This window comes from Pogona vitticeps, chromosome 8 (genome assembly GCF_051106095.1).
Source record: "Pogona vitticeps strain Pit_001003342236 chromosome 8, PviZW2.1, whole genome shotgun sequence".
NCBI lineage: Eukaryota > Metazoa > Chordata > Lepidosauria > Squamata > Agamidae > Pogona > Pogona vitticeps.
Window position 1 is genome coordinate 12,944,215 of NC_135790.1, and position 22,493 is coordinate 12,966,707.

Genomic DNA, 22,493 nt, shown 5'->3' on the forward strand with positions numbered 1-22,493 from the left:
AAATAAATAATAAATTTGTAACTGATGATGATGAGATAGAGAAAACAGATAAATGAGAAATGTTAATGAATAATGCTGATGGAAAGGATCAGTACAACAACACTCATAGATATAAAAACACCAGTTTATTCACAGTCAGATTCAAACAGAGAAGTGGGCAATAAAGTAGAATCCAGTGGCTAGTGCCTTAGTAAACATCAGAAGTAAATTAGGATTTCAGATTGAGTTTGTTCCTGGTTTAAGTACAAACCTTACTTCAAAATTAATGCAAAACAGAAGCAGTACCATGATAGAAACAGGAAGGAAGGAGAAGCTGTGGTTAGATCAAAAGCAGATGAGAAAACGTCAGGGAGAACAAATTACTAAACTACATGCTATGTTCAGAATAGCAGTAAATCCAATGAATGTAGATCCTGAAAATCTATTGACATATCGGAAAACTCACCCAGCTACAAAGAGTATTAGTGAGAGCCCAGGAAAAGACAGACAACAATGTGTGTTCAGAGAAGGTGAGAGATTCATCTCAGCATAGGAAATGGAAAGTTCATCTGTCCTACTCTGAAAGATTATTGTTCCAAAGGAAGCCACCTTGGAAGCTTGTTATATACTGTATATATATAAAAGAACTGTATATATAACAAGCTCCAGATTTCCTCAACCTAGAGTTCAGTGGCTGGTTGGAAAAAGGTTGACAAGGTTGTGGTAATAGAAGATTCTTCAGGAGGAGAAGAGATGGATATTGAGCAGATTTTTTATACAGAAACCAATTTAGGAATGGCTAATGATAATAAAAGTAAAATAATTAAATAGTATTAATAATAAGCTATTGTTAAATGGATTGGAATTTAAATATAACTATTATACATTATATTAATATAAAATGATTGTAATGTCTGAAAGGTAATATAATGGAACCAGTTACCTCAGGAGTTGGTGAGTGCTCCAACACTGGAGGCATTCAAGAAAAACTTAGAAAATCACCTGGCAGACATGCTTTGCTTGTATTCCTGCATTGATCAGGGGGTTGGACTTGATGGCCTTATAGACCCCTTCCAACTTCATTTTTCTATTATTCTATGATTCTATGTAACACATCATGATGAAAAAGATGTATAATGTAATGTATTCTTTGATATGAATGTTTGATAGAATAATACGTTAAATATAAATTGCAAATATGTAAAAAGTAAATGTTATGATAAAGGTATACACACACACACACACACACACACACACACACACACACACACATACATACATACACACACACACACACACATACATACATACATACATACATACATACATACATACATACATACATACATACATACATACATACATACATACATACATATTTACTTAATATATGGAAGGGAAGATGTGTGATGGAACCCTCACCTATTCCACCTAGCAACACCAAGAACATGATCGACTGAAAGGAGAACCAATCTGGATTAACAGACAGAGAGGAAAGAGGGTGGTGGTTACTGTGTATGTTAAGACAACAGTGTGGGGTTCCAAAGGGAGTTGGAAAGGCAGACCTGTTACCTGTGCTCCTGCTAAAAAATAATCCCTAGGTCACTAACCCTTCCTCCAAGGAGGAGGAGAAGAGCAGAGGTGGGATTCAGCAGGTTCTCACCTATTCTATAGAACCGGTTCCTAAATGTACTGTTGGTTCTTAGAACCGTTTGCTGGCTTGAGATGAATGAAGGAGGAGGGGCCAGGTGACCAGCGATGAGCGGGGGGGGAAGGGGGCACAATTAGCTGCCTCCCTTCCCGTGCCACACTGAGCCGTCTGAGGTGGGGTGGGGGTGAGAGAGACAGAGCCCTGGAAAGACCAGAGGCATCACTGGGGGGGAAGGGGGGAGGATGACTCCTTGAGGGGTGGTGATTGACAAGGCATGTGGGTAGGACACAGAGGGAAAAAGTTTTGGAGTGAGACCGCTTCAGTCAAACACCCAACCGTCCTCGTTTTACTATGATTTTTTTCAAGTTAAAGGTACCACATAAGACTGTTGCTCTGCCTAGAAACAGTTTTTTAAAAAATATCTGAGAGAATATCCAATGCATGAACCAGTGACGGTCTCACTGATCCATGCAAGCAAGTATGCAACAGAAAAGTCACTCACACCACAAAGAGATCAAACCTCCAAGCCTTATTTAGAATAGCAAAGAACTTTTCCTCCTGCCTCAAAACTGACAATTTTGGGAGACAAATGGCACACATATGGCCCACTCTGTTAGAAGGAGGAAGACAGCTATCAGTATTTTAACACTAGTAAGATTTACTATTCTTGAAGGCCATATATCCAGGTCCAAGAAAGGAAAACACATAAACATATAAATAGATAAGGGGAATTGAAACTCTTCTCTCGGAAGCAGCCGCTGAGGGTGAGTGGGGGAGGTGGAGCCTGCCAGGGCTCTGAGGGAAACCATCATCACCACCAGCGCCTCCACCAACACCAACACCCCTCAAAGCGACTGGTGAGGAGAAGCGGTGGGTGCGGGGTGGAGGGGAAAGATGGAGGAGGAGGAGACCTCAGAGAAGTCAGTAACTGAAGGACTGATTGAGGTGGTGGGGTTGAGGTGGAGTGGTGACAGATTGAAAAGAGACCATACCTTCCAAGCCAGAAGGAAGTGTGTGTGTGTGGGGGGGAATAACTCCACAACAGGTGCGCAAAGGCGGCCTCCAGGTAACAACAAGCAGGGCTATCAGTCATTTCAGGAGCAGGAAAGGGGAGGGAAGCAATTTTTGCTGGTGAGTTATAGGGTGAAATAGGAGGTAAAGGGAAGGAGAGATGTGTCAGTTCTCTGTCAAACTTGGTCATAAGCACCCACTGTGAGGTGTGTGTTTGTGTGTGTGTGTGTTTGGCACATGCCCATAGTGAAGGTAACAGCAGCGGTATGCCCAAACAGATACACTGTTTGCGCATACCGCTGGGAGACCACTGGAAGAAACCCTCATCGGATCCCACTGTCCTGGGCATTTATTTATTTATTTATTTATTTATTTGTCATTAGGACATAGAACCTGTTGTTAATGTATTTGAATCCCACCACTGGAGAAGAGGCAAAAATCTTTGCAGTCCATCCCATTTCCCCCAGAAGCAGACTTCTTTTCCTTGACCCAGTTCCTCTTACTGAAATGTTCGAGTTTGTACACACAGCAGATTAACCATAGTATGAAAACCCTCGCATAGATCATTAATAGTGTTTTCTTTTGTGTGTGCCAGCAGTTGAAATAATATTCAATTTGTCTTGGTAAAATTTTAAAGAACATTTATTAAATAACATATATGTGGAATAAATGAACAATGCTTGAAACATTTGGCTTGGTACAGACTTGTTCTTGACAGACTTATTATAGTTTCTTCTTAACAACCATAGTACCAGACAAGAGTCCTAACAGACAAACATAACAGAATTCTCTACCAGACCATTTACAGACAACTAACTGAAAAAAAACTGACACCTTTTTTTCCCGTCTATCTGGCAGTCAACCTACTTACTATTCATTGGCCAACACCAGATTGGCTATACAAGTTCTAATATGTAAATTACACAACTCTTAGCATTTTCATACATACATACATACATACATACATACATACATACATACATACATACATACATACATACATACATACATACATACATACATACATACATACATACATACATACATATTATATTTTATATCATTTTGTTTTTTAATGTAAAACTGTATATTTTTAATTGTTTTTATCTTCTAAGTTGTGAGCCACCCAGAGTAGACTATGTCTAGATGGGTGGCATATAAATGCAATAAATAAATAAATAAATAAACAAACAAACAAACAAACAAACAAACAAACAAACAAAATACATACATATATACATACATGCATGCATGCATGCATGCATGCTGGGTTACAAGTATATATAATATCTCTTGGATTCTCCATTTCTTCAGCAGTACTGCTCGAGATGGGTTTGGAGGAGGAGGATGCTGCTCTCTCCAGCTTTGGCCTGCTGATTCAGTCCTGCTGCAATCACATTCAAGCATGCCCACCAGCCCTGCAGGACAATGCAATTTCCAATCAGTACTGCAAAGGTCTTGCAAATGCCTTGCATCAATTTGCCCTCTCTAGGTTCCCAAACATCTATCTAGACTCTATAAGTGTAGTAAAGATATGCAAGATATGTCACTATTACTATACAGAAAACTTTGTATAAGAGTTTGTGATCAGGGTTAAAGTCCTTTAATCCTTTCAATACGTTTGTCTGTAAAGGAGGCGACAGTAGCCCAAAATCTTCCAACAAAACAGGTTTATTATCTGACAAGTTATCAATCTCAAACATGCTTACATTATTCGGTTCCGCTTTTAACAACAAGTCATATTTCTTAACTTCCATCAAATCAGGTAACTCTCTTTGCAACAAAAGAGGAGATGAACTCTTAACTCTAGGTGTCCATTTCTGCCCAGTATCTATTGACTGTCAGGGCTATGGTGGTGGATGGTATACCCAGCCCACCTGTGGTTCCCAGACTTTCTTCACCCTGTTCTGTCTCAGTGAGGGTCTGAAAGGACTGAGCCCACGGGATCTCCCAGTTGGTGCCATACATCTCCTCTGTTCTTTGATTTGTTCTTCCCGCCTTACCCAAGCTTTATATTGTTTCTTCCTTTTCCTTTCCTCTGTCTCGCCCCAATAGGGTGGTTCTATATAGATTTGTCTTTTCCATTCTTTCTCAGCATATTCTTTGGGCACTTGAAACTCTACCCATTCCCCTGTCCAGGGATATTCTTCTATCAAATCTACTAAGTCTTCTCTCTTCTCTGTAATATCCTCCTCAGCCCAACACACCTCTCCATTTTCCTCTTTCCTTTCCCCTCCTTCTCCCCCTCTTTTCTATCCTCCCCTTTTCCCACCAAATTATCACCCCCTAGTGCTTCTGTACTTATTTTCAGTTGCTTTAACCCCCTTTTAATGATCTCTGTCTCTCCTTCTGCTCTGTTGGTATGGGAGACAGACGGTACACCCTGGAGAGTATCCCTGGGGTTACTCTCAGGCTCACAGAGTTACTATGATTTAGTTTGTAGATATATTGTTTCATACAGAGCTTGACAAATATTTGTAGACTCTGGGAAATGCACAGACTAATTCAGGAGCCAGCCAGATTGATTTTAGGAGCCAAAGAAATAGTCCTTCCATAGGGTTTGATGTAAAACAGTAAAATACATTAAGAGTCAGCAGCAGAGATTGTATGAGCCCTGGCTCCCTGGATCTGAACTTATTAATATGTTACCAGAGAGTTTAGATAGGAGAGAGAGCCATATGGTGATACATATAATAACTGCAACCAGAATACTATATGCATGGAAATGGAAGAAAACCAAAATACCAAATTGTGAAGAACTAGTGGAAAAGATTATGGAAGTGGTGGAGATGGACATATTAACAGAAGCTTTGAAAGACAATTCAATCGAAGAAGAATCTGAAAAATGGGAACCCCATATATAACTGGATCCATTCTATAACCTGAAAGCCAAATGTGATAATTTTAATACAAAATAGTTAAATAACTTTAGTTAGAATTATATGGGCAACTAACAGATACAAAAGTCTTTAATGTAATGATGTGTTTAAGTACAGATAATATGTGATAATGTATAGCATGATATAGGGACGTGGTGGCGCTGTGGGCTAAACCGCAGAAGCCTGTGCTGCAGGGTCAGAAGATCCGGCAGTCGTAAGATCGAATCCACTCAACGGAATGAGCACCTGTCGCTTGTCCCAGCTCCCGCCAACCTAGCGGTTCGAAAGCATGCAAATGCGAGTAGATAACTAAGGACCACCTCAGTGGGAAGGTAAACAGCATTCCGTGTCTAAATCACACTGGCCATGTGACCACGGAAAGATTGTCTTTGGACAAAACGCTGGCTCTATGGCTTGAAGAGCGGGATGAGTGCCGCCCCCTAGAGTCGGGCATGACTGGACAAAAAAAACATTGTCGAGGGGAACCTTTACCTTTTTATAGCATGATATATTCACTGTTATCCTGAGTTATTTCCCTTTACCCTTGAAATAATAATTTAAAAAGTCCTTCCATAGAGTTTAATGTAAAACAGTAAAAAAATATTAAGAGCCGGCAGCAGAGATTGTATGAGCCCTGGCTCCCTGGATCTGAACTGGAATGTGTAAAAGATACAAGAAAGAGGATTTTAATTTTTAATTTATTTATTTTATTTATTTATTTATTGTATTTATACCCCGCCTATCTAGTCATTTCGACCACTCTAGGCGGCTTACAACAAATGATAACAAGTTCTAAAAAATTAACACAACACATCTTCCTTAAAATAACGCAGTCTGTTTTGTCCACAAATTTAGTGTCACACAATGAACTCAATTCAGTGGCGTGACTTACCACATCACTCAAAATTTTCTATTATAGTCTGTAATGTTCAATGAGATAAATTAACTCATGTTATTGAATGGAGTGCAATGAGTGCAAAATTTCATCATAAGAAGGAAAAACGTAAAGAAGAAAAAAGCGCAACACCCATAGTTCTGGCTCCAGGAATTAATCAATATTGGCAGGTAAGATATTGCCCTCCCAACCCCGGAATAAAACGCGAGACACTGATATGGATTAAAAAAATGGGCCACACTTTATTAATATACATCAATATTCCAAACTTTTCATTCAGAAGGAGGGGCCTGCCGTAGTGCGGAAACAGTCCAATGGTGTGAGTATCTAAATACTCCTAGGTCAATGAAAGGGCGAGTCCCCGGCCCCAGGCTCCAGCGACCTTAAGGATAGCAGGAACCTGGCTGGCCGCTAACAAACACCCCCAGACCTTGATCCCCCTTTATTTGAGGGTTGTCAGTCTGGAAGTGGCCCAGCGCATCTTCCCGCCACAGGCACTGTAATCGCACGGTCCGCTGTGCCAGGCGGTAGGATGTACTGTTGGCTTACTTGAAATTACTGCGGGACCCACCGTAAATGCCTATTTTTTCCGCACTACCCGCCACAGCATAGGGAATAGCCTGGCTATGTCCCATGCCCGCCACAGAGCCCTGAGAGCTCAGCAAGCAGGCCCCTTCGAAGGTCCTCTAAAAATACCTGTAGACCAGCATCTGACAGATGCACGCCGTCACTCCGAAACAGCTCTGAATTTTCAGCTTGAATCCTGTGGTGCTCTATCACCGATCCAATGCCGTTGCAGACGCCTCTGCATACTTCCCTGTTGACGCCCCGCCGGGCCTTGTTCACAGCAGCACTCCTCTCAGAGCCTCGCCAGGCTAACCGAGGAATAATTGTAGACCATAAGATCTGCATCGCCGGGTATGCAGCCTTCAATCTCTTAAGGTCGCGCAGAATGTCCAGGATTAAGGCCTTGCCAGGCAGTCGAGGCAAGTCGTTGCCTCCCAGATGTATCACGAGAAGGTCCGGTGGGCAGTGACCGAACGCTGTCATTCTGCACAGTTGACCCCACTGCATGCCACGGAGCCCCTTCCATGTAACGTTAGCCCTTGCTCCAAGCCCCAGATTGCTTCCCCAAGGAGATGCGGCTGCATAGTGCTCTGCCCAGTATATATAGCTATGCCCAATGATCATGATCTGCTTCCGTGTTCTTGCCCCCAAGCAACTTGTAAAAACATAAGTTAGGCCCCTGCCTACACAGCAGGTAAAGTCCTAATATATCTTTTATAACAGGAAGAGGACCATTGGCCTAATTGTTTGATGTCCTGTGTGCTGTAGCCCATGGCTGCTGCAGCGGATGCTGCTCCAATTCTGAATGAATGTGTGCCAAACCTTGCACCCGTAATGCCAACCTTGTGTAACGCTAATCCAATCAACCTCCAAAACTGATATTTTGTTAGTGGAGACTTATCTGCATGCTGGAAAAAATAACCTGGCTCACTTCCTCTATACTCCAAGTATGCCTTCGTGGCTCTGACCGGGCATATGCTCTTGCCTGAGCATTGCCCTAAAGTTAACTGCCTACCTTTCCCCATTTGATCGGCCTTGGATCTTCTAATTACCAGCTCTACAGTCCCCCCTCGTACTTTCACATCCTGCCATTGCAGAGCTACCCCGGTCTTGTCTACCTTACCTCGAGCTACCAGTTCACTGACTCTTAGGGCCCCAAAGAAGGCTATGAGGGCTGCAGCATGGAATAACCTTATCTCATACTCATCCCTGCACAGTGCCCTCCAGTGCACGCACATACGCTCCAGGAGGCGAGGTGATATGGATGCCCTCGTGTCCTTTGCCTTACCCCTCTCTCTGGACCACCCTTCTAACATTTTCCTTATTCGAAAGCCCCTTGTCACATCCCTGTAGCCTTTACTTTTTGCATGAAATGCCAAGGCTGACAGCTTACCTTGTATAGTGGAGGGCGCTAACCCTTTCCTATAAAGGTATACCATAAACTGCTGGAGATGTTCGACTGGGACTGGCCAAGCCTGTTCCAGGTTCGCCATCCTTCTAAACTGCATGAACTGCAGAGTAGCCCTTCCTTGTCCTTTCTGCAAGGGCCAACCCTATTGCTCGGGATGCGACATCACGCCAATCTGCCAGACCTCTGGAGGAAGAACTTCTGGCATTTCCCTGGCTTCTGGGGCCAGTTCCCTGAACCACTCGATCTGTTGATGTGACAAAGCATCAGCTATGCTATTGTCTACCCCGGGGACATGCCTGGCATGCACAACTATGTTGAACTGCAAAACCCAGAGTATAAAGGCCCTCACTAGGTTCATGACCCGCTCTGACTGTGCTGTCTGGCTTTTTATGATGTGAACAACCGCCCATAGCCATAGCGCACCCACAATTGGAAAGAATTCCAAGAAGGTTAGGTCCCTCGTGATGCCACTCTGATGCCATGCGTCTGGCCATGAGCCTGAGCACCACTTGCCTTGGCAATAGATGCCAAACCCCAATGACCCTGCAGCGTCTGAGTTCACCTGGAAATCTGCCTTCAAATTCCTCTCGGACCTCCAGAAGGAAACCCCATTAAATGATTTGAGAAATTGGCTCCAGACACGGAGATCTTCTCTCATGCCTCGCGTTACTCTAGTCCTGTGACTTGGTCGCTTGAGTCCCCTCATGGCTGTGCACAGGTGCTTAAGAAATGGCTGGCCTGGTGCTACAACCTTGCAAGCAAAGTTTAAATGACCAACTATTTCCTGCAGGTCCTTAAGGGACGCCTTTCTCTTGTGCAATAAAGATTCCACCCGAGCCCTTAGGTCATTCAATTTGTCGCGGGGTAACTTGGATGTTTGCTGTACGGTGTCAAGTTCTATACCCAGAAAGGTCAGTGTTGTGGCCGGACCCTCTGTCTTATCCTCCGCTAAGGGCAGCCCTAATTCCTTGGCTAATGTTTGAAACGTATGAAGTATAACGCTGCATCTACCTGAGCCTCCTTTTCCACAGAAAAGGAAATCATCGAGGTAATGCGCCGTTGAATTGCCTTTTACCGTGTGTCTAAGTCTCCATTCAATAAATGTGCTGAACTTCTCGAAAGCGGCACACGACACCGAGCTTCCCATGGGTAGGGCCCTGTCCACATAAAATGCGCCCCCAAATTGGAAGCCGAGCAAGTTGAAGTCATGCGGGTGAACCGGCAAAAGTCTAAATGCTGATTTAATGTCGCATTTCACCAGTTCAGCCCCCACGCCACATTTCCTGATCATCTTCACAGCCTCATCGAAGGAGGTGTACCTGACTGTGCACAAATCCTGGGGAATAGCGTCGTTTACCGACCCGCCCTCCGGGAAGGACAGATGATGAATTAAACGGAATTCACCTGGGGCCTTCTTGGGCACTATGCCTAGTGGCGAAACCCTGAGGTTCTCCATGGGTGGTTTTGAGAAGGGTCCAAGGACCCTCCCCTCCCTTACTTCCTTATCGGTTTTTTTGCTGCACGATGCCCTCCATGCCTAGCACTGAGCAAAGGTTCCATGCCATGAACGCCTTGCGTTCCCCTACAGCTCGAATTCTGAATCCATATTTAAAACCCTGTAATAAATACTTAACATCCTCTTGGCGAGGATAAGACCTCAGCCATTCCTCCATAACATGTACCCTAATTGGGCTGGGCCCCTTTTCCAGAGGTGCCGCCGCCATTGTTAGGTTTCTTGGGACCTCCCGTGTTCTTGCTGTGTCTCTGGGCCCCTGCCCAAAAACAAGAGGAATTTGCATGCTGTTCCCCATAGGTGAGGCATTCATGCCTAAACTTGCAAGGCTTCTTGTTACAGAAGCCCCTGGCATTAAATGGAAAGCAAGGCAGGCGGGGTTGAACCACCTGCCCTGCGCCTGTGCAGGTAGCTTGTGGAGCTAACGGTTTCCTATTAAGATGTCCACTATCGAACAGCTCTCCTGTGTTGGGCCTAGAAGGCGCCATGTGTTGCAGCCAGAGCCCCGGCTGCGGTTCATCCCAGCGTAGATTTGGCTGGATGGCGCTTCTCATACGAAAGGCTTGGTCATACTGCAACCAAGCCTGTCCAGCAAAATCTGTATAGGCCCTGTAAATGATATCCAAATACTGGAAAAGGGCTTGCGCCCTCCAAGGCTGCGCTTTCACAATGACTCCCACATAAATTAAGAATCCAGGGAGCCAATTTGCCCATATCCTCTCTGGCTTTTTCCTCCTTCGCCTCTCTTTATCCTTCTCATCCTCCCCATCCAAATCCTTCTTCTCCACCTCCCTATTAAGTAATTCAAACACATCAATGTACTTTCCTTTCCAAATTTTCTGCTTGGTTGCTGGGCTCAAATGATCTCCCAAGGGAGTCGAGTAGTCCCCATAAGGAAGCGCCCCAATAGGCACGGTGTTATAGCCTGTATTGGGTACTGCCGGATACGGCCAGGACCCTGAGCCGGATGTATTGTCAGGCTGAGTCTGTGTGGGAGGGGTAACATAAGGCCCACCCCAGCCACTGAAATGTGGAGCAACATAAGGCCATGAGACATTAGGTAACCCCATGCTCGTAGCGGTGTAGGGTGTGCTGGCCGCGTAACCCCCTGGCGCACCCGCGGCCCAGGGCCATGCCGCCGGAGGCGCTTGGGTGACTGACCTGGTTGCAGACTCACCGTAGGACGTAGATGCTCTGCCCAGGTCCTTGGGATGCTGCAGAGCACTGCCATCGGCCTCCTCCATCTCGTCCTGTTCGTCCTGGCTTACATATGCCAGCTCCAAATCCTCCAGGGGCAGTGGCTGTTGTTCCTTAGTCCGGCGCCTTTTTGCAGCAACAGTTGCCCCATCCTGATCACGCCTCGCTGAAGCATCCATACTCTGTGCGGACTCAAGAGAAGCACATCTCTGCGTTAACTTGCGTGCCACGACCCTTAACCTAGCTCGCCTATGGCTTTTAGATTCCCTGGCTGATCTGCGCTGCTGTCCCTTGCCTGGTTGAGAGGGCTGTTTGCCTAGCGTTTGAGCCTCTAAGGTCGCGATTTTATTCTGTAACTTCTGCCAGACCGGCCATGATTCCTCATCAGAAGAGGATTGTGGAGGTGACACCTGGGTTACCTGCCTCCTCTTGGCAGGCTGTTTCCCCTTTTTGGTTCCAACCCCCTTTCGTGGCGCCATTACTCTGAAGTTAAACTGTTATACCTGTGCAGCTATCCTTTAGGGGTCCTATGTATCGACACCTCTTAATTATTCTCCTTAATAAACCAGCACTTTAGACCAGCACTTGCCAACACTCACTGACCAGATTAATTAATTGATGAAGTTTCTTGTTTGCCTGTAGTGCTACTCCCAATGGAACTAATTAATTTGATATACTTGATTGTCACCCTTGGGGACTTATGAATCGAATTAATTAATTAATCACCCAGAAATTATAATACTCAGCACCAGTAATGAAACCCTCCTAAGCCAGTGAAGCAAGCTACTATTTTTAATTAAAAAACTCCCCCAACATCAATTTATATCCACTTATTAACAATCGATCTGGTTAATAACCTTGTGCAATTAAAAAAAATTAAATTAAAAAAATAAATAAAATAAAAATAAAAATAAAAATCAGTGCATAAGAAGTCCACCTCCAGACGCAACTAATGTGGCCAAATGTTCAAGTATTCCAGAAAGTAACTGCCAATCAATAGGCCCAGTTAATGTTGCTTAAGTATTGCTCTCTTAACCTTCAACAATGAAATGTCGTAGCACTATGTATCCCACCTGCTTCAGTTTTAAATATCCAAATCTCAAACTGAAGGACAAAAATAAAGTGAAATAATATTTTTTTTGTTATTATTCTTTTAAATAATTATTAAATATTTATTTATGTATTATATTATCCAATTAAAGTGCAAATGTGCATTCAGTGCCACTAGAGAATGATGTATTGTGAAGCACCCCCCCCACAACACAGCAGCACAAATATGAGCAGCCAAAAGCGAAAACAGGAACCATGGAGGTTATTTATTAACTAACTTAAAGTGCAGACATGCATTCAGTGCCACTGGGCTAACTTTTATACATCTATATATGTGTGTGTGTATATTTGAATGATGGGAAACCCCAATCTTATAAAGGCTCCTTGCACTAACCAAGCAAAAACCACGTGGTGCCCGAGGCAGGGATTGGGGGGAGAGGCGTTAAGAATTGTGAGATTCAAATCCGAAGGGAGGTGGTGGCTTGCAGCCAGAAGAAATTAACCCCAGCTAGTAAAGAGGAAACTGATCTCCCATAAACCAATCCCAATTAAAGGAGCAGTGTAACCAATGGTGGCAAATTTAGTGCAGGTTAGAAGAAAGGGAGTTGGCTGGATGTAAACAGGAGAGCCTGATGGCCACGTTTCACAGGAAAAGGGGGACTAGTGAAAAGCTGCTGCCGCCTCAACAATGGACGGGAAGCAGCGGGTGGGGGGGAAATAAAGGAAAGAACCACAAAGGCTACAATAGGAAGACAATTAAACCACCAACGGAAAGCAGCTGCTGTTGCAGCAGCAGCAAGAGAAAGCAGTCAGGCAAGGTGAAACAAATAGGCTATTTATTACAGCTTTGGAGAGCCCGGCAACAACAAGACCTCAAGGGAAACAGCAAGGGAAACAGCAAGGAAAAAGGCAGGACCCCAAGGGAACGGAACGTGTGTGTGTGTGGGAGACAAAATGGCGCCGCACACCAAGGAAGCAGCAGGGAGCACGAGATTCGAAGCAGGGCACAATAGAGTTTCACTAAGGGAGGGGAAGCAGGGGGTGGGGGGGTGGTCTGGAGACCACACTAACCGGACAAATTCACAAAGAAAAACAGCCGCCGCCTCAGCATTAAGTAAACCGGCAAGAGGAAACAAAGGGGGCTCTTTAATTCAGCGCACCAGGAGTGAGGAGGGGGAACGGAAATGGTGGCGCACAGCAGGAAATTCCTTTCCTCAGCACAGGAAGCCCTCAGTAAAACCAGGAACAGCCCGACCACGCAACAATACCATGCAGCTTTCAAGAGACAAATCAACTCAAAACTACAGCGAACTCAAGCCTGGAGAGGGAGATCGAAAACTGGAAGAGGGGCAGCAGCCAGGCACTCCCGGTGAGTTTTAAAAACCACCCGCCTTTGCCAAAAATGCTGGCGTGCTTTCCCCCACGGAGCCTCCCTTTAATCACACAGCCCCAATAGTCACACCGAGCCGTCCCCCAAGGAGCTCCCCAGATAGTAAAAGAAGGAAACTCAGCCTAAGGAGAGAGCCGTTGCCCCTCCTTCCACGTCCTGCAACAGCCCTGTCGTTCGCCTCCTAGCAATCCGTTCTGTAAGACCACGTGCTGAGCGTAGCCCACTGTTCAGTGTCACCCTTCCAGCTCGGCTGCCCGAAAAGAAGAGGGCATTTCCGGAGGGGAAGGCCCTTTAAATACCTGGGCTTTCCCCTCCCACCTGGGGATCACGTGAGGCCCGTCTCGCAATATCCCGGGTGGAAGACAAAGCCAGCTTCGCTGCTCGAGGTCCAGGGACCCTCCAGCGGCTGGATCATTCTCCTCAGATTGAAGGTGAATTTTGCAGACACATCATTTTAATGCATAGACTTGGTATATCATGCCAATGAGCAGTAAATGCATAAGCCTTGTGCATCCTGCCAATGCCCTCTGTGCCTCCAAATAGCCTGTCTGTGCCATCTTAGCCAACAAAACAGCATCTCTGTACCACTTTAGCCCCCTAACAGCCCTTCTCTGCTATCTTAGCCCCTAAAATATCCTCACTCTGCCATCTTTACTCCCCAAAGAGCTACTCAATGCTGTGCCTGACACTGTCAGCTCTGCCAGGCCAGGGTCCTCAATGACATGGGTGGCAGGAGAAAAGGCTGCATGGACCACCAGTGCTCAAATGGCATGAGGTCACGCAGCATGGTCCCATCACATGACCTCAGCATACATAAGACTTCAAAGGCCCAGCAAGCGGAAAGCACTGCAGGCTGTGCAGCAACATCACACAAGCCCCCCAAAAATATCCTCCCTCTTTATGTGGGCCCTTCAGACAGTGGGCCCTACTCTGCCCTCTGAATAAAGTGGCCCTGCAGTAATGTTTCAATTAGATAAAGGAATAATTATCTTATTGTTATTCTAAACAAATACCATTCAACATATTTGCGAAGGCTTTCACAGCCAGGATCTAATGGTTGTTGTGGGGTTTTTGGGCTCTTGGCTGTATTCTGTTCTTCCTAACGTTTCACCAATCTCTGTGGCCTGCATCTTCAGAGGACAGCCCGAAAAACCCACAACAGCCATTAAATACCATTCAATTGGATAATCACGTACAGTTCTTATTGGATGCAGTAAACCTCACCACCTTGTCACACAAAGAGATCTCTGGAAACCTAAGCAACTGAATGTTTGGGCAGCTGCTTGTCTGGGCTTCACCAGTATTCAAATCAATAAGGGATCATCTGATTATTGTCAAGGCTGCTCTGTTCAGATGCAATGAAAGCCAACACCTGCCCTGTGTCTAGGATTCTGTTATAATCTCAGACAAGATTTGCTGTTGGCATCATGACTTCTGGGCTGTCATGGATTTCACATAAGAACCATATCAGATCCCTTGTCCTTGAAGAAGACATTTGTTGATGGACATTGTTACATATACTAATTATTTGATTCTGTTCATTTTGTTTGTCTACAGATCCCCCTTGGAATTTCTGGTTACTTTTATAACATCTTAAATGACAGAGATTTGTATCTGTGATAGTGATAATTCTATAATAAGTATAATTTTAGGACCTCATTGCTTGTCTGAATGTCTTCCACCAGGTTCGGCTGTCTGTTTGTTTGTTTGTTTGTTTGTTCGTTTGTTTGTTTGTTTATATACCGCCCATCTAGAGCGTGTCTACTCTGGGCAGTTTACATATAAGATAAAAATAAACTAAGATAAAATCCAGATTAATCCAAGATGGGAAAGGAAAAAAGAAAAAGGTGAGGGGGAGAAGAAGAAGAGAAAATAGAAGAAAAGAGGAGATAGGCTCTAGGTAATGGCTGTAGGGAAGGCCTGCCTCTATAGCCATGTTTTCAGGTTAGTCTTGAAGGCCCTCAGTGAGGGAGCCAGGTGGATCTTAACAGGTATGTTGTTCCAGAGGCAAGGGGCCACTGCCAAGAAGGCCCGGTTTCTGTTTTTCCCCCACCAGGCCTCTCTTGGCATTCGGCCCCTCAGCCGCCCAGCCTGACTGGAGTGGGTGATATAGGTAGACTGGGCAGAAGAAGGTTTGTCTGACCTGGTCCTCACATGCTGGTTTTAACTCTCAGAGAAGCCTGGAAAATGGTAACCGGAAATGAGGCTTTCTCTGCTGTGTCCCTGTCTCTATGGAATGCTGTCCCACAGGAAATATGGCAGTTACCCTTTGCATACTTAAGAAGCTCTTAAAAACAGAACAGAAGCCTTTGGGGTTCTCTATCTAGAACATGTTAGAATACTATATTATTCCTCTAGTCCCTCTGCCAATGTCCAAACTATTTAGGGTGAATAAATAGTCTGTTGTTTGTATTACTGTATAATGTTGCTAGATAGGCGGTATATAAATTGAATGAATGCATTAATGCATGTATGAATGAATTAATAATGGGAAGTTTTTGTTTTTGTTATTCATTTGAAACAAGGCTGCAGACTTAAATGATGGTAGTGTATCAAGGTATACTTCAGTGCAGAGCTTGGAGAAGTTCCTTTTTTGGACTTTAACTCCCAGAATTTCTTTGTCAGAATGCCATGCTGGTTAAGGGAGAGTTATACTTTAAAAGAGGTACTTTTCCAGGCTCAATGCAGTCCTAATATAATTAAACATGCACCTAATCTCCCAGTTAAGCAGAGAGAATTCATTAATGGATTCCCAGATTTGCATTCCTATATTCATTGCAAATCAGCTGTTGGCAAATATGCTTGTTTCTGCCAGATAATGGAAGATTTACTCTCTACTTTGACTATAGAGAGCAACTTCGGTATCCTGTGCATGCTTACTCAAAAAATAATGAGTTCAGTAGAATACGAGCAAGTGTTCATAGAAATGCACTTAGAGTTTCCATCACATCCAAAGACAGCAGGGTAGTTTAATGCCCTGGGATCAGCCGTATAGCACACATATCTTTGGCTTCCAAAAAGTCACATTTATGGGCTACAGCTCTTGAAATTCCCCAGCAACCATGGCTACATTTTGAACTCTGGGACTGTACTATAATTTGTTTCTCATCCACCCTGGAGGTGGGGAAGCTGCCTAATCATTAGGCTCTGGGTGCTGTGAGGTGCTGTGAGATGGAGCAGTGGGGGCTTCAGCCTGCTTCCCCCACCCCATCTTCTGTCTCCACTAGTCTAGTCTCCTGCCCTCAAGGACAGTGGAAAATACTTTCCTGTCAGCTGGAAGTGACTCTAAATACCAGTCCAGTCTGCTTTTATAAATGGGATTTTGGAAGAGGATGGGGAAAGCACCATCTACTTTTTTAACTTAGGCAGCAAAAGGTACAGGACTAGCACTGGGATTCATCCAATGTCTCTAACGGCATCAATATTTTTCATAGGCAATTGTTAATTTTAACAACAAAAAACCCTAACCCCTCTTCAACTTTGTTGAGGTTTAAACTGGCATTTCAGCTCTTTGACTGTGTGACTGTTTCAGCCACTGATCAGATCGGATCTACTACAAAAAGTATGTTCCTCATTTTTTCCGTTACATATGTTGTTTGCCACTTTAAAAGCAACATTATTTTAGAAGGAGTGCATATTTCTTACCAAAAAAAGGAGAGGGAGGAAAACCTTGCCAAAAGGGGAAATGGGGATACATGTTTTTCCATAGTTGTAGTTTTAGAAGAGGTAGCCGTGTTAATCTGTGGTAGCATATGAGTCAAAACCAAATAAAGAAATAAAGAAGACAAAAACATTGTTGCACCTTAAAGACTAACTGCTATATTTTATTGTGAGCTTTTGTGTACAAGTTCACTTCTTCAGTCGGAAGAATAGAGCGTTTAGGATAGGGTGGAGTTGCAATATGTCATTTGATGTAATCCTCACATTAAAATGGCATATCAGAACTTACTGGAAGATCCAGTGCATTCAATAGAAGACCTGATGGCGACGTTGAAAAACTTTGGTGATATGGCAGGAATGAGAATAAACCAAAAGAAAACAAAAATACTTATTAAAAATATAAGAGAACAAGAATGGCAGAAGTTAGTAGAGAAGATGAACTTCCAAGAGGAAAAGAGAATTAGATATTTAGGGATCCAAATTACAAAGAAGACGAGTACACTATTTAAAGATAATTATATGAAACTGATTAAGGAGATACAGAACAATTTGGAGAAATGGGATAAACTACAATTATCGCTGTCGGGAAGGATTGCGACAATTAAAATGAGTGTTTTGCTAAAAATTTTATTCTTATTTCAAACAATCCCTATCATATTAAAACAGACCTTTTTCCAAGAACTTAATAAGATAATCATGAGATTTGTATGGCAAGGTAAAAAACCAAGAATTAAATTTAAAGCAATGCAAGATGCCGAACAGAGGGCTGATTTTGGTCTTCCAGATTGGGTTCTGTATTATCAATCCTGTATTTTAGATTGGATAAAAGAATGGATATTTGGAAAATGATAACTTGGAAGGACATGATTTAAAGCTAGGCTGGCACGCTTATCTATGGTATAAAAACGGTAAAGAGCAAAAGCATTTAATTTACATATGATAAGAAGAGCTTTATTGGGAACATGGAAAAAGATTATACAACAAGTTTATCAAAAAACACCTGCATGGGTATCACCTATAGAGGCCTTTACACAACCTAATCTCATGACAAAAGCAAAACTTTTAAGATATCAAGATTTATTTTAAAAGGATGGTGAATTAAGGTCTAAAGAAGAGCTAGAAACACAGAATATTTACATAGGCTGGTGGTCCAGAGCACAGCTGGAATCTATATAAAAGACAAAATAGACGTTTTTTATTCAGAACATACAATGTTTGATAAGCTTTTATTGGGTTCAAAAGATAAAATAGTTAAGAAAATGTATAACTTAGAAATCAAAATGTAAGATGAAATGGTTAAAGAATGTATGATTAAGTGGGCACAAAACATAGGGCATAATATTGATATTGATCAATGGTTGAAAATATGGCAAAATAATATAAAGCTTACAAGATCAATTTTAAGGAGAATATATATAAGATGTTTTACAGGTGGCATATGACTCCAGAAAAATTGTCGAAGATGTATGCAGATGTATCAAATGTGTGCTGGAAATGTGAAGCACATGTGGGAAGCTATTATCATATGTGGTGGTCATGTAGAGTAGCGAAACAGTATTGGAAAAGAGTACATGCTGTGTTGCAACAAATATTGCTTTGTAAGGTGCCATTAACCCCAGAACTGTTTTTATTGAGTGTGATACCTGATAACATAGATAAGACAAAGGAGTATATAGTTATATACATAGTCACTGCAGCCAGAATTCTTTATGCCAAAAATTGGAAAAGTCCGATGGTACTGAAACAAGAAGATTTTATAGAGAAGATACGGGAAACAGCAGAAATTGACATTTTATCAGAAGTGATGGACCTTTACAAAAGGCAACTGAAAGATGGGACTTATTCTATAAATGGATTGAGTCAACAGACATCGTATGAAGAGCTTACATTGAAATGAGCACTTAAATCTGGAAGGCAGAAAATAGTAAAAAGAGCAATCTGGAATTTTGATATGGCAATATGTATAGAATGAATGTTAGTATGTCATTGCTTCTCCTTTTCCCCCCTTAACTTCAATCCCTTTTTCCTTTCTGTCACCCTTTGTTAAAAATAAAATAATAAAAAATGGCATATCAGAACTTAAATGATTCTAATGGTTGTTGTTGGGTTTTTGGGCTCTTTGGCCATGTTCTGAAGGTTCTATACTGTACGGCTTCTTCAATTTCCAATATTGTGAAATGTTGTAATAAGCATACCACTTCAGGGTACTGGCAAACTGAATACTTTCTCTGCTTCGCAGCAGAGAGGTGATGGAAATGAACTTTTTAAAAGACTGTGTAATAGACCATTGCTGGTATGCTGCATCCGTTATACATTTTTAAGAAAAAAATTTCTCTGCCTCATCTTAAAGGCATGCATTCAGCTACCAGTTGAGGACAAGAAGTTGCAGTGCATCATGCTCCAGCTTGCCATGCCCTTTTCTGGAACAATGGATTCCATCACTTCGCCTGGTTTTCCAAGCCCTCCAACTACCTGCAGTAGTTTATCAACCTTCCATAATGACTAAGCATCCTCTACATTCATTGGGCTGTTTGGGAGAGGGATCATCTCACTCTTAGGGTCCCTTCTGTGAGCCAACACGGGTCCAAAAACACGTGTAAGCCTGGACAGAGAGCAATCAGGAGTTTGCACATGCTAAGATGGGCTGAATGAGTCCAAATTCAGCTAGCCATGATACAACACTCCTTCTTACAGGTCTGCCCACATAAGAACACCCTTGTACTCTCAGATATTATTGTGAAAAGGTCAAGTGGGCTTTGTAGCCCTTAGACTTAACTTGCACCACTGACAGGACTCCAAGTAAGCTAGGCCGAGGCAGCACTCTCAGATGACCCTATGACAAGTGTACTGTTCAGAAAACCAATTGAGTTTTATAATCTTTATTTTATTAAAGAATAAGCATGTTACTAAGTATCAAAGCCAAATTAAACCAAAACAAATAAACTAGCATTGTGCTGGTAAGTTACAAAGATGTAGTGAGGCAAAGAAAACATGAAAAATAGAAAAGTGTTCAAAAACCTTACAAAAACACAAAAAGCCATTAAAAGAATAAAAACAGTTCCAGTCCAGGAAATCATTAGTAAAAACAAAATAATCCAAGTAGGTTATAAAAAGGCTATAGTCCTCAGTGATCCTGTAGAACAAAAATCCCTAAACAAAAGTAAAAATCCATTATATGTCCCATAGTCCTTAGAAAATTACAAGAGCATAGTCCATATGGAGTATTCCAAGAAAAGAAGTCCATGAAGAATATTCCATAGAACAGTCCATAGAAAATAGTCCATGCATAGTCCTTAGGGAAAAATCCCATAAATCCATAGGTAATCCAGTATAGTAAAGGTTAGTCCCATGTGTCACGAGTGACTGAAGGATCGGTCTTGAAAGACAATGTCCATAGGCAAAAAGTTCCTTTTTCAAGAGTAACTGGCAAGGGCTCATCGCACCTTCCCACGATGTCATCCAATCAGAGTTCGTTACTAGGCAAACAGTCCTGTTGCATCACATGACTTCTTTCCCATACGCACCAGATGTTATTTGGGTTACTGTGGTTTATCAAAGAGTCACAACAATTCCCATCTATCTAATCACACAGAGTCCTTTCTCAGGCTCTCAGAATAACATTCTCTCGGCTCGCCTAGAAAACAACCTGTCAGCATAGCAAAGATACTTTATACAAAGAAACAAGATGGAACCTCTCTGGCTCATTTCATAATTAGAAAACCCATATGCCTTAAAAGATTTTAACTCAAAAACCCATCTCATCACACCTTCCTCCCCTAATTTTTGTATTTCTGCAGATCTTGGGGTTGCTGGTGACATTTTGGCTACATTATCAAAAAAAATTACCCACCTCCAAACAAAGGCGCAAATCAAAGAAATAGCCTAAAAAATGATAAAAAAATACAAAGCTAAGGGTGACAGTGTGGTTCTGTATCTTCACAGCTACTTGCAGGTAGTTTGTGCTGAAAGACAGTCCAAAGTCTCCCAAAGTCTCCCGGTAAGTTTCATAAACAGAAATGATCGAGGTCCCAGTCCAACACATTTACCGGCTATGTCGCACCAACTTGCTCTATGGCAAAACAAATACAAGTTGTTGTTTTGTCCTTCCTTCTGTCTCTCTCTCTCTCCCTATCAAGGTTTCCTTGGAATTTAAATTTATTAATAAATATAACCGGGGGGGGGGGAGAGATTGCTTGTTGTTGTTCCAAACAAACAAATAACTGAAATAAACAACTGGAAAAAGTGGATTGCTTGTTTTTGTTCTAAACAAAAAATAAACATGCAAAAAGTGTGCAATGTATGGTCTACAGACAGAAAATCTCTTCATCCTCTGTTCTAAAAAGTGCCAGGAGACAGCATCCAGCGTGGTTGCATTCATAGTTATGATAGGCAGCACTATCAGTATCCATCAATATACCGTAAGCAAACTACATTTGGCCTTTCAGATGTTTTGTACTGGAACTCCCACAATCCCTCACCATTTACATTGGGGGTTTGGTAGCATTTCTGCTCACATTGTTTTCTGTCATTTTCTGACTTGTGTGATAGCTCCTTTGGGACAGAGACAGGCAATGTCCTGATCACATTACGGCTAGCATCTTTGGTGAAATTGGGTGTAAAGGTTTAGGATTGCTTATATCAGGCTGATACAGTGGGGTCTTGACTTAAGAACGGCTTGAGTTAAGAACATTTTGACTTAAGAACCACTCTCACAGGAAAATATTGACTTGACTTACATACTTAGATTTGAGTTAAGAACTGAAAAAAACCCACATGGGAGGCAGGGAAAGTGCAAAATTTGAACTTTCAGTTAACTGTTGGCCAGTGAAAAGGGTGCCTGTCTGCTTCCTCACTCCTCCCAGCGTTTAGAGAGTGGATTGGGAGACAGTCTTCAGACTGCCTGGTACTGTACTGCCTGGACTGTATTTTCCCTGCCTTCCCTGAACCTTTCTTGACCTAAGAAAAAAAGAAACAAAATATCCCCCTCTAGTGGTCGAAGGCAGAATAGCAGCTTCCCATTAGTTTCTATGGACGGAAAAGAGCAGATACGGATCAAATGGTTTTCAATGCATTCCTATGGGAAATGCAGATTTGACCTGAGAACTTTTTGACTTGAGAACTGCCTTCCAATACGGATTAAGTTCTCAAGTCAAGACCCCACTGTATTAGGGCTGACAACTCTCAAAGATTTTTTTTAAGCATGACTGATTAAGTGGTGCAGGGGGGATCCAGTAGCAGTTGTGTCCTGTCAGTTTGGTACTATGTCATTTCATAAACTGATCAAAAAGGG

General features: G+C 42.7%; 2 protein-coding genes and 1 long non-coding RNA gene across 6 annotated transcripts in view; 2 read left to right on the forward strand and 1 right to left on the reverse strand.

Moving 5' to 3' along the window:
- The window catches only part of DUSP26 (dual specificity phosphatase 26), a 79,378-nt gene extending 76,051 nt beyond the window's left edge, over window positions 1-3,327 (forward strand). For both annotated transcript variants that reach the window (XR_013538285.1, XM_078379747.1), the window contains one exon: window positions 664-3,327. Coding sequence is in view for 1 of the 2 variants with exons in the window: in XM_078379747.1 (XP_078235873.1) it covers window positions 664-810 (147 nt within the window). In the remaining variant the exon portion in view is untranslated. The remainder of the gene's footprint in view (window positions 1-663) is intronic.
- On the reverse strand, window positions 3,266-11,222 carry LOC110089341 (uncharacterized). Its single transcript, XR_012080935.2, has 2 exons — window positions 11,084-11,222; window positions 3,266-4,059 (listed from the first exon to the last, which is right to left on the reverse strand). It is a non-coding gene; the product is annotated as an uncharacterized LOC110089341 (long non-coding RNA).
- A 1,885-nt stretch (window positions 11,223-13,107) lies between these two features.
- RNF122 (ring finger protein 122) overlaps window positions 13,108-22,493 on the forward strand; it is a 97,115-nt gene continuing 87,729 nt past the window's right edge. For all 3 annotated transcript variants that reach the window (XM_020812327.3, XM_020812328.3, XM_078379749.1), the window contains exon 1: window positions 13,108-13,522. In XM_020812327.3, coding sequence (XP_020667986.3) covers window positions 13,108-13,522 — 415 coding nt within the window. The remainder of the gene's footprint in view (window positions 13,523-22,493) is intronic.